This window comes from Seriola aureovittata, chromosome 12 (assembly GCF_021018895.1).
Source record: "Seriola aureovittata isolate HTS-2021-v1 ecotype China chromosome 12, ASM2101889v1, whole genome shotgun sequence".
Lineage (NCBI taxonomy): Eukaryota > Metazoa > Chordata > Actinopteri > Carangiformes > Carangidae > Seriola > Seriola aureovittata.
This window is the reverse complement of record NC_079375.1, coordinates 10845171-10857582: the sequence shown is the minus strand read 5'-3', so window position 1 is coordinate 10857582 and position 12412 is coordinate 10845171. Positions and strand designations below refer to the sequence as shown.

Genomic DNA, 12412 nt, shown 5'->3' with positions numbered 1-12412 from the left:
ATTTTAATAATAACATGAATAAAAAAACATTTTAAATGCTATTACTGTCACGTATTTACATTAACAATTTAAATTCTTTATGAGGATCATTGAAATCCCCTTTTAAGTTGGGTTTAGGGTTTCATGACTGGCTTTGTGTACATGCTTTTTTGCCATAATGAGACTTGTGTTAATTGACACCAACCATACACATTTCCTTGTATGATGACGTCAGTTATTCAATATGAAAACATAACCGTGTAACCATGCCGACAATGCAACCACTGACATTACTTGTCGTCACAGACCACCCGGAAGTCCTGTTCATTCATTCTACCGGTTTCTTCAAGTTGCATCGCATCTCATGGTAGCACTGTGTTCAGGAGGCACGGTAAGTTTTACTGTCATAAAAAGACACTTCTGCTGTCTTTATGATTAATGCTTGAAGTCCGACATTGACAACTTCCCGAATAGCGACTTTACTGGAACGACTACGGTCTCTTCTCTGACTAGGCCACCAGCTACTGGCAGCTAGCAGCTAAGCTAACAGATTTGGCTGTCAGCAGGTTGTATGGAGCAGCGTTAGCTTCATAGTCCTCTCAAGGTTGAAGTGGGTGATTGGAGGAGTATGCTGCTTTCGTATTTTGAGTCATAATATTATGCCAAAGAGTGAAAAGACACTGACCGATTGTTTTTCTACACATTTGCATTGTCATCGATGAGGTAAAATGTGCATTTAGTTAAATATTTAATACTGAATGTGGTCATGAATTTAGAAAACACTAACTGCCCTAAGTAAGCAGTTTTTTAGACAAGTGAAGGCAAAGTTGATTTAGACATCAACAAGGCAATACAACGTGCTTTTCATAAGCCATAAACGGTATTAAGACTATGGACAGATTATTAAACAGGCCTACTGGGCACAGACCCAGGGACCAGAGGGGTTAGAGGGGCCCACAGCTAGAGCCTCTGTTTTTAGGGACACAGTACAGCCACAGAGAGCTGCAAAGGGACTACAGAGAAATGCAAAACAACTATACAAAGATGCAAATTGACTACAGACTACAGAACATCCCAAAGAGTATGAATTAAAAAGACACACAAAATGATCTAAAAGAGATGCAAAATGAATATAGGGGGGCACGATATGTCCATTAAGACATGCAGAACTGCTACCAAACCACAAAGAAATGGAAAAAAATATAACCCTACAAATCGACTACAACTACAAACGACATGGCTGCAACATTTGTTGTTTTTGTGTCTCTCTCAGTGTGGGTGTCTTTCTCCAGTGTAAGAGGGCTGGGAGTGCTTTTACATGTATATGTCAAGGGGCCCATTGTTTCATAATCTGTTCATGATTAAGACAACATGTAAAAGAAACACATAGCAATATAAAAAGACAAATTAAAAACAGACACATAATTTAAAGAGAACAATTGAATAGATTATGAAAATAAGATAAAAATAGAATAACACAGAATAAACTGTAGAATTAAAAATACAGTTCAAATTTAAAACAGGAAAGTTTTAAGCCCTGATTGAAAAGAACTAAGAGTTGTAGAAGTTTTGTGGGAGTTTGCTCCAGATATGTGGTGCATAAAAACTGAACACTGCTTCCATGTTTAGTTTTGACTATGTTGACAGTAATCAGATCTGTCCTAAATTATCTGAGTGGTCTGGACAGTTCATAACGGAGCAGCAGATCAGAATTATATTTTGGCCCTAGACAGATCAGTGCAAGGAGCCAGTGCAAAGATCAGAGAACTGGACTGATATGTTCCACCTTCTTGGTCTTTGTGAGGACTCTAGCAGCCATATTTTGAAACAGCAGCAGTTTCCTGATCGACTCTGTAGAGAAACCTGTAAGGTCAGCATTAGAGAAATCAAGCCTACTTAAGATAAAAGCATTTTAAAAACAGCATATTTTTCTAAAAATGTGCATTTTTTCCTAAATCCTGCTGAGACATAAGTCCTTTCATTCTTGATATATTCTCAATGCTGATTGTGTAATTGTCTTAGTGTGGATGTTAACATTTAGGTCCACTGGTAGCAAGTGAAGATGAACACTGACCTTTTGGAAGTTTTAAAACATCCAGTTATCGATTTGTTCAGTGCACGTAGTCAGTGGTTGTATGGCACCTTAGTCTTGTGATGTTGTAATATTTGTGTCATCTGTATAGTTATGGATTTTATTGTTTTCCATAACCTGCGTTAGTGGGAGCACGTAGATGTTAAAGGAAAACTCAGCCGTTTAAGTCACATGAGATGCTGTTTTAAATGAGTGTATAATTAGACTGAAGTGCTGATTTAACCGTAATTTATATGCTGTTGTTCCAGAGAGATGTTGCTGCTGGTGTTGGGAGCCCTCCTCCTGCTCTTCTGCAGTCTGGATGTATGGTACTTCCTACGGGGGGCCCAGGTGTTCATCCAGGCATGGTTCCAACCCAGAATATGGGACATTCTAGCCGAGCAAAGCATTGATGGCATGGTCCTTCCCCATGATTTGGACTACATGGGCCACATGAACAACTCTCGTTACCTGAGGGAGTGTGACTTTGCTCGCTTCCACCATTACATGCGAAACGGGCTGTTCATGGCCTCACGCAAACTGGGGGCCAAAATGGTGGTAGGGGCTTCCACCATCCGGTACCGGCGCTCCTTGGCCTTCCGTGAGGCTTTTGAGATTCGGACCAAAGTAGTGGGATGGGATGAGAAGGCCTTTTACTTGGAGCAGCGCTTTGTGTCTAAGAAAGATGGATTCGTATCTGCGGTCATGCTCTGCAGGCAGAATGTGGTGCACTGCAGCCCAGAGAGGATTATCGAGTTTGTCTGCAAAAGGAAGGTGAGTGATAGCAGAAGACGTAAAGTATCGGTATGACTGTGGGAGGCCTGCAACTAACAATTATTTTCATTAGCGATGAATCTACTGATTATTTTTTTTTATTTAATCCTTTTGTGTGGTCAATAACAAAAAAAAATGTCCATTGCAATGTCTTGAATTCCAATGTGATGATATCTAAATGTTGGTTTTCCCCAAATAATACTCAAAAACTTAAAAATATTCTTTTTGCTATTGAATGGAACAAACAAATATAAGAATCCGCATAGTTGAGACGCTGAACTAAGAAAATATTTTCATTCGAAAAATTACTTGAAGGATTAATTGATTATCAAAATATTTGCTGATTATTTTTCCATTGATGGATTTATCAACTAATTTCATTTCAGCTCTCCCTGCATTTATTTTCATTACTGACTAATGATATTCTTTTCTTGATAATTCAGGTAATTGCTAGGTCTAGGGCTGCAATTAACAATTATTTTCCTTACTGATTAATCTGATGATTGTGATTGTTTGATTTATGAAACATCAGAACAGTGAAAAATGCCCATCACACTTCCCTAGAGTGCAAAGTGGTGATATTAAATGTCTGACTGATATTTCAAAACCCAATAATATAAAAATTTCTATAATGTAAGAGAAAGAATTGCAACATATCGGGAACCTGGAACTATAAAATCTTTGTCCCTTTTCTTGAAAAATCATTGCAGCTCTAAATCTATAAAGCCGAACGTGGCGCCTTTAAATGTGTTGTGTCTGACCAACAGTTCAAAACCCCAAAATATTTGATTTCTGATCATACAAGATAAAGAAAAGCATCAAATCATCACATTTGAGAAGCCTAAACCTGGGAATGTAATGCATTTTTGCTTTAAAAAAAAAAAAAAAACAAGAAAAAAACGATTAATTTATCAAAATTATTGCCATGTAATTGTCAGTTATTAGTTTGTGATCTAGACTGTAGCTTTTTTCTACTGCAGCATTCTGCTAACTTTTGTGGTTGTGTGTGCAGATCGAGTGCCCAGAGTTTCCTGAGGACCTCAAACACTGGATCAGCTTCATTTCAGCCAGCAGCCAAGCACTGAGAGCGGAGAGCGGACTGGAAGAGAAGAACAAGTGAAGCCACACCATGAACCCATGTATCATGAGTGTAGACACATATCATTTGCATTGCACGCACATATACAATATACATCCATACATACATGCATACAAACAGTTAAACATTGTAGAGTTTTAGTTGACTGACACAATTCCACTTTCTGTTATGGGTCAATCCTACCTGCTGTGTATTTTTGTATGATGTGAACTCAAGTACTGGACTAAGAACAGCTGAAAACTTGAACTATAAGGTATTCCTTGTTTTAAATGCACTTATGCACTGAGATCATAATGAAAGTTGTTCTGTCCGACGAAAGTAAAACAAAAACGTAGCTTTATCCTTACAGCTTATTCAGTAGTTGACTGTGAATAGACTGGCTTTAGACATCTTCATTCTCATTTAGCAAAATCGTCTAACTTCAGATAAGCATGTAGAGCAAAAGTTACTCTTCCGCTGACATCAATGCATGTTTTGAAACAACCAGAATAATTTTTGTGCCTGTTTCTCTTGATTAGTCGTAGTTTACAGTTATAATTTCAGGGAATTATAACTTTTTTTGAAAAAAAGAAAACATACAGTAGGTTTGATGAAATGCTTGAATGGACATCATGAACATAAAATGACAATTAGTTTTAATCTCCCCATCAGCGTTTTGCACAAAGTAACCCAAGTGAGTAAACAACCTGAACTCTTGTTGAAAATTTGAGAGGGAATATTTGTTTTAGAAGGACCCTTTTCAGTACAGTATTGTTCTTTTACCAAATTTATAATACATGCATTTAAAGGGTGGGCTTCTTGATTGGAGTTGCATTTGATTTTAGGAGAAATTGCTCAAATCCAACTTGACAGACATGATAAGAAAAGGTTAATTCTGTATGAGGTTGCTGGCAACTTTTCAAAAACTTGCAGCGCACTATAAACACTGAATGTTTGGATGATACTTGGTTTTTATTGAGACAGCCTTTTAAAATGTGGGACCTTCCTTTTAATGCATAAAAGCTTTAGTTTGTGACCAAAGTAATGTATTGTTCTGTAAGAAGAGGAAACAAATTTTTAAAGATGTACTGTATGTCTATTTATGTTGTCAATGCACAGAATCCTATTTAATTCCTTTAAGTTTGAAGATATGTGTTGTCCTTTTTATTTTCCACTTGGATTATTGTACCAGACTTCATTTATTGTGTTTGTTAATTATTTAATGGCATTTTAAATTAAAAATGCATTGGAAACTATGTTCAGCCTGTCATTATAAGTGCTTGTTGTTCAGTAAAAACCTGAATTTCTGATGAACTGTGGTTGGTGGTCCTATGTTGAATATAAATCTGCAACAAAATAACTATTTTGATAATTGATTAAGTCATTTTGATGAAGATATCCTACTCTGCCCTATTTAATATTGTTATAAATTAAATATTTTGGGGGTTTTGACTGTTGTTCAGATAAAACAAGAAGTCACCTTGGATTCTGAGGAACTTGAATGGATAAATTTGAGACAATAATTTCACCTCTAACTGTATATATAGTAGTTAAATTGGCTCTACCTAAACAAGCTACAAGATTTAAATGCTGCTTACAAATTAAGACATCAGTATAATAATATTTCTTTGGAATAGCCCATTCTGGATACTTGTACTCTTATTGGTTTCAGTACATTACTTTTGCTTGTGATACCTCTATATTTTTTCCTTGATGAAAAAAACAGATTTGTGTTGCAGAACCTAGGTTTTTCTTTTTTCCTCTCTCAATTGTCTCACAACCCCTCAGATTTATCTGATGACACCCTTGGAGGGGTCCAACCCCAAGATTGGTAACCTCAGTGCAGTTGCCAAGAACTAGAACTACCTTTTATTTCCATCATCACTTAAGGTGCTGACTGCTGAAGTGCCAAATCCTGACATTTGAGAAACTAGAACATGCAAATGTTTGACTTTTTTGCTTGAAGATGGATTAAACAATTGATCAATTAGCAAAATAGTTGCCGATTAATTTTTTGTTGATTGATTAATCAAATAATCATTGCTGCTCTAAAGTACAGTAGTTTAAACGAGTTCCACCTCCAGCTGCTACAACTGAAAAATCCTGCTTACACATTGATACATCAGAATAATGTAAAAAAAAAAAAAAGAAAAGAAAAGAAAAGAAAAAAGGGCCGTTGTTCTACAAAACAAAACTTATACTTTAATAATGTCTTACATTGTAGTATTATCACTTTTAATTAAGTAAAAGTAGGCTACTTCCCCTCTACTGCGTATACATAACATATAGCCTACACAAATACTCAAAACACAAAAAGATAATACAAAAATAAATATATGTGTAAAAATTAGTTATTACAATTAAATATCAAATGACATTTAAGTTACATTATTTTGAAAGTTGGGGTTTTTTAAAAATTAAAGTCCCCTGCTACCGGTTCCGGTGACGCCCCCTTCTTTTCACTTCCTGTAAACAAAGCAGCAGCTGTTGTCACATTCCTGTATTTTCGCTGATTTTCTGCCTCTACTTCAGCGTTTTCGGCGATGGCTCAGGCCGGAGTGGTCCTGGACAAGGACCAGTTTAACTGCCCGATATGTCTGGATGTAATGAAGGACCCTGTGACCATCCCCTGTGGACACAGTTACTGCTGTGAATGTATCCAGGACTACTGGGACCAGGACGACTACCTGGGGATCTTCGTCTGTCCGCAGTGCCGGCAGAACTTCAGCCCGAGGCCGGCGCTTGCCAGAAACACCATGCTGGCTGATGTGGTAGAGAAATTCAAAAAGACCGGACTCCAAGAGGACACGATGTCCGCAAACCAAAGCTTTGCCGAGGCAGACGACGTGGAGTGCGACGTGTGTACCGGGAGGAAAAACAAGGCTGTCAAATCCTGTCTGGTGTGTTTGGCCTCCTACTGCGACGTTCACGTCCAGCCTCACTATGAGTCTGCCGCTTTCAAGAAACACAAGCTGGTGTCGGCCTCCAAAAAGCTCCAGGAGACGATTTGTCCCCGACATGACAAGCTGCTGGAGGTGTACTGCCGCACCGACAAACAGTGCATCTGTTACCTGTGCCTGACAGATGAACACAAAGGGCACGACACGGTCCTAGCTGAGGCGGAGATACAGCAGAAGCAGGTAATCAAATCCTCTGATTGATTCAACGCAAAGCGATTGTAGCACTGTAACATGTTGGTTTAATTCAGCCCTGGGCCCGTTTTTATCAAACTGCTAAGTGAAATATTAAAAATCCTTCAATTTCACTCCTATTCTCAAACTTAAGGAGAAAAACTGTTGGTACCACATTCAGATAAAGCACCATTTCTAAGGGGTTTATAAACTGTCATCAATGGCTTTATTAATAGTTAATACATAATTTACCAATGCGTTAAAGATCAGTTATTGAAACAACCGGTTTTCAGATTATGAAAACATCTTTCTTGTCTTTTTAGCTCTTCAATTTATTAAAGAGCCTCCTCACTTCATTAACTGCTTCTTAATATTTATAACTGCAAATTTAATGGACTTTAGAACCTTTAATTAATGATTTATTAACATTTATAACAGAAAAAACATGGTTTACTGACATCTGCATTATTAATATGTTATTACCAAAACATTGGATTTAAAGAGGGTACATTCATCCAACTATGTTTTTATTTAGACAACAATACAGGAACTTCTGAATTTAAGAATGGGATAAAAATATGTGGGAGTAGGGAAATACCTGTAACAGTGGTCCCTAAGCACAAAGACCTTTTCGTTTTATCATTGGTGCTTTCACGTCTAGGCCACCAGAGGGCCTCCAATTTAAAGGTTTAATAAACTCAATCTGATGTTGAACAGTCTCTGTGTTCATTGAGACCAGGGTTGACATGTCTGAGTGTATTAGATTTAAATCTTAACCTGGTCTAATGTAGTCTGGCTGGAGAAAAAACAATGAAATCACCTTTCTTTTTTCATGTCTTTAGAGTTTCCCTGTTAATCTAGTACATGTTAGACAAGGTAAGTACAGTAGTCACTGAACTAGATCTGAACTGATGTGGTCTGGATGGAGGAAAATAGGGAAATTGCTTTTTCTTTTGTTTTTTAAAGTAGATTAAAAGTTTCATAAAAAATTAAAGCAGTGAATTCACCTTTTTTCTGTTTTTACAAATAGCTTTAAGGATTCACAAGACTATCTTGAGTCAATATAATAATGTAGTTCAGGTTTGACATACAGTGATTTTTGATTTAGCCTAGTCTTAAGTCCTGCAACAACTTGGAATCAGCTGATATTATCAAAAGAAAACTTCATCCTCAGCACATTTAGGAACTTGTTGTGAATTAGGAACTTAATGATCTACACATGGACACAATAGCATGAACGTGTGCACAATACAATGAAAGAGGTAGCCTTTGTATGTGTTAACCCTGTGATATAATCACTAAGATGCTCCAATTTCTTATTTTCACTACGGTTTTCCTCAGAGGCAGCTCGGTGACATGAAGCAGAGCTCTCAGCTGAAAATTCAGCTCAGAGAAAAGGAGGCACAGGAGCTGAGACAAGCCATTTTCTCTCTCACTGTAAGTGCTAACACCCAGTTTGGTCTGATACATAAATGCAACAGATCACTATACAGATTACAAAATGCCTCACTTCCTTCATACTGCTCTAAACAGTTCATAATTTGACATTTTTGCTGACAACTGCCTTACTCTGTCAACTGCAAACATTTTCTTGTGACAGTAAAACATATGAGAACCTGTGTTCGCTTTGTGTCTCCCTCTAGCGTTCTGCTCGGGCAGCATCTGAAGAAAGCGACGCCGTCTTCACTGAACTGATTCGGTCGATCGAGCTGAAACGTTTTGAGGTGAGAGAGCTGATCAAAGCGCAGGAAAAGACGGCCATCAGTCAGGCTGAGCAGCTGCTGGACAAGATCCAGAAGGAGATCACTGAGCTGAAGAAGAGTGAGGCTGAACTGGAAAAACTTTCCCACACTGAGGACCACGTCCATTTCCTTCAGGTAACATCCCTCAGATTTATTTGTTTTTTTTTTTCAGATCTTCGGGACAGAAACTCAGCAACTTAGATACATACATCAGACTTCATTCCCTCTTGGTCTCTGTGTTTGTGAATCCAGAGTTGTCAGTCTCTCCGTGCTCCACCTGTGCTGTCAGCTCTGCCTTCAGTCACCGTTGACCCCAACCTCACCTTTGGCCCAGTGATGACAGCTGTGTCAGATTTTAAAGTACTGTTGCAGGAGGTCTGCCAGGGAGGATTTGTCAACATCTACGAGAAAGGTAGTGTTGGTGTTCTTATCTGGTATGAACGATTCTGTCATCTCTGTTTATGTGATTTTATTTTTTTTCTGTCTTTGATTTGTAGTGAGGGACGTAGTGATTGTAGGTTCTTCAAATGCTGCTGCACAGATAGACACAACACAGTCTGGTGATTCTGGGTCAGCCGTACAAATGGATGCAACAGTAGGTGAGTCCAACCCTAACTCTTAATACATGTACACCATTTTTCTGTTCTTGCCATCTAAGAGTTTTGTGGTGGGAGGTAGAGCAGTAGAGCTGCATCTTATGATTATTTTCATTATTGATTAATCTGTCCATTGTTTTTTTGTAAATCACTTAGTCTATAAAATATTATAAAATAGTGAAAAAGCACTTGTGTCACTTTTCTCAAAAAAGGCCTTAAAGAGAATTAGATAGTTTTACATTTCATTTACAAAAGGTCTAATAATAATAATTTTTTTTCGAGCCTGTCTTAGGCAGTAACACTTCTTATAAAATATTTTCAGCAGAAACTACTAGTGAAATTTATATGCAGACCTTAAAATAATAATGTTTTCATTGGTTAATCCGTCCATTGATTTTCTGCTGCTTATACAGCTCCAGCATCTATTTAATGATTAATTGTTGATATTATTGGGAATCACTGTTATATACAGCTGAGAGGAACTGACACATATTATAATATGACAATTATTGATATAAATATCATTAAATGTATGTACTTACTTGGTAAATTATTCTAGACTTTATCATCTATACTGATTTTATTGATATCTTGATATCTTATACTTAGACCGAAGTGACTGTGAAACAGGTATGAACCTGCGTTCTATGTGGTATTAAGTCTTAAATATAACTTTGTGAACTCTGCAGGACTCTAACCACATTATCCTGCAGCACAAACATCTTACTCATCTTGGTTGTTTGTAGTAGAGGTTGCTGAATCTGCACCAGTGGAAAGATGACACTTTGGACAACTGAGACTCTTCACTAACAGCATTTGTTCTTTTTTTTGCTTGCAGTGGGCCCTCCACTTTGCCTCAACCCTTTCCTCACTCAGGGATCTGCTCTGCCCACGTTTGCCTTCTCACCATTTGGTAAATAGACAAACAGACAGACATTATCAAAAATAAAATGTATTTCATAGTAAAGTACTGTATAGAGTTAATTTTACACAAGCAAACCCAATGCAAGGCATATTGCAAATGTTACCATTTGGTGACAGAAAGAATTCAACAAATTCAGTATCTACAATATTTATGTGTTAGTGGAAGACTTACTAAGATATTTTTATTTAATTAAAACAGCAATATCAAACTACTGTATAAAAATAGTACTTTAAGAGTAAAACTCCTGCATTCATGATTTTAGTACAAAAGTGTTATTATTAATTGTTTTTAATAATTTTTATTTTTTTTATTTTTATTTATTATTTTAACCTCCTAAGACCCGAACTCTTGCATGGCATGCATTTTTAATTTCTCTTTGCTATTTAGGCTGATTGGGACCTGAGAAAAATGATGTCCACATATGAGGACATTAGTTTTACATTTCTATTACTGAGTGGCAGTATAATATCCTCATATGTGGTCACCAGGCCCTTGTTGAGAAAAAGTTAGTATTGTGGTCTTGAGAACCCAAAATGTGAGGTCCACATATGTGGACGCCAGGTCCTAGGAGGTTAAATGTACTTAAAGTATCAATAGTAAAAGTACTCATGAGGAAACTGAATCAACCCCACATTTATTTAAAACTACATTACTGTGAAAGCAGCATTTTGTTTTATACCATGTTGAGGTGGAGATAATTTTAACTACGTAATGTACCGTAGGGTAGTTTAATCTATAAAAAGGTATCATATTGTTTAGGCTGATTATATGTTTTGTATCTAGAAAATCTGTATCTGCAAAGTAACTAGTAAGTGTATCTGTCAGTACAGTACATGATTTGCATCGAACATGTAGTGAAGTAAAGTATAAAGTACAAGTACCTCAAAATTAGTATGTGACTGAATGTACTTATTTTTCTAATTTTATGTAGATGTCATCTTTTAAAATCACATTTACCTTTAAACTTCTAGTCTGGCTGTAAGAACTCTTAAAGACCACCTGAAGATCCTCAGATTTTCAGATTTTTATGGCCATGTGTTTGCAATAAATCAGAAGATTTGAGATTACATTAAATTCAAGTTCAGTATATTTTTTGACATGGATATGTTACTTTGAGTGATTGCATCTGTCTCACCTTGTCGAAACAGCTCTACCTCAGTTGCCTGTTGAGTCTATAAATGTTGAACATTGGAATTTTCACATGTTCATGTAAACATTAAGAAAACTTGCATTATTTTATATGACGCTAACAGCTTAGGAAACACTGCAGTCGAATGAGTGGTAGATATCTAAAACTGGTATCTCTTTGAAAAGTAATTTATTGTTTTCTTATGTAGTGTTAAGCTGACATGTAGTGTATGTGGTTTTATTTGTAATATTGTAGGTGCTGACCTCACAACCTTATAACATTGCATATTACTAAAAATGGTTGGCTATACCACCTGTCTTTACTGTCCAGCACTGATTATGTACAGGAACATATTTGTTAGGTCTGCTCTAACATGTCATCATAGTCCCTAACGTTTCTCACAGTGCTGTAGACTAATAATTCCTCCTCTGTCTGCTCAGGAACCAAACTCTCCTCAGGATCCAGATCGAGGCACCTTCAACGACGTGCTCACCCCAGGAGGAAATAGACTTCTACCAGCATTTCACATGCAACTACACGGCCTGAATGTCATTTTACTTGACTACTCTCCCCTCCTTTTCCTCTCACAGATATGTACTGACACGCATGAATTATTATCATCTTTCAGCATTCATTTAAGTTAAGTTTTCACCAATAAGCTATACTTGCATCTTGCAGTATAGTGCAGGTGGAAAAGAGATGAAGAAAGCATTTGTAAGCTGAAGACCAATCAATGACAATGCATTTACTTTAAGTATTAAGCAGCACAAATCCGGATTTAACTTGCTATATCTTACTTCAGTACTTGCAAGGAAATTGCTTTGAAATGTAGTAAAGTTTTAGTTTTGATTAAGCTATGCTTTTATAAACATTTTTCATTTTTTTAACCTCTGTTAACAATCATTTTGCTTGACATGTGTGTAATAATATATTGTGATTTATGAAATTCTGACATTAAAAAGCAAACACACTTGTACAAAGTAAATG

The 12412-nt window shown here is 36.8% G+C and overlaps 2 protein-coding genes across 2 annotated transcripts; both read left to right on the top strand.

Moving 5' to 3' along the window:
* The first annotated feature begins 290 nt into the window (after nucleotides 1–290).
* si:ch73-52e5.2 (protein THEM6) lies at nucleotides 291–5216 on the top strand. The gene is made up of 3 exons (XM_056390517.1): nucleotides 291–370; nucleotides 2320–2824; nucleotides 3837–5216. The coding sequence occupies exons 2-3, from the start codon at nucleotides 2324–2326 to the stop codon at nucleotides 3942–3944; spliced, it is 609 nt and encodes a 202-aa protein (XP_056246492.1). The 5' UTR covers nucleotides 291–370; nucleotides 2320–2323; the 3' UTR covers nucleotides 3945–5216.
* A 1021-nt stretch (nucleotides 5217–6237) lies between these two features.
* Nucleotides 6238–12410, top strand: ftr67 (finTRIM family, member 67). Its single transcript, XM_056390516.1, has 7 exons — nucleotides 6238–7042; nucleotides 8375–8470; nucleotides 8677–8910; nucleotides 9028–9187; nucleotides 9273–9374; nucleotides 10210–10284; nucleotides 11866–12410. Exons 1-7 carry the CDS (start codon nucleotides 6446–6448, stop codon nucleotides 11931–11933), a joined length of 1332 nt encoding a protein of 443 aa, XP_056246491.1. The 5' UTR covers nucleotides 6238–6445; the 3' UTR covers nucleotides 11934–12410.
* Nucleotides 12411–12412: the final 2 nt, after the last annotated feature.

Excerpts from the sequence above, each read along its gene's own strand:
- si:ch73-52e5.2 (XM_056390517.1), top strand. The coding sequence starts at position 2,324 with ATGTTGCTGCTGGTGTTGGGAGCCCTCCTCCTGCTCTTCTGCAGTCTG. Across the intron at positions 2,825-3,836 it reads AGTTTGTCTGCAAAAGGAAG|ATCGAGTGCCCAGAGTTTCC; the intron begins GTGAGTGATAGC and ends TTGTGTGTGCAG.
- ftr67 (XM_056390516.1), top strand. The coding sequence starts at position 6,446 with ATGGCTCAGGCCGGAGTGGTCCTGGACAAGGACCAGTTTAACTGCCCG. Across the intron at positions 8,471-8,676 it reads AAGCCATTTTCTCTCTCACT|CGTTCTGCTCGGGCAGCATC; the intron begins GTAAGTGCTAAC and ends GTCTCCCTCTAG. Across the intron at positions 9,375-10,209 it reads ACAAATGGATGCAACAGTAG|TGGGCCCTCCACTTTGCCTC; the intron begins GTGAGTCCAACC and ends TTTTGCTTGCAG.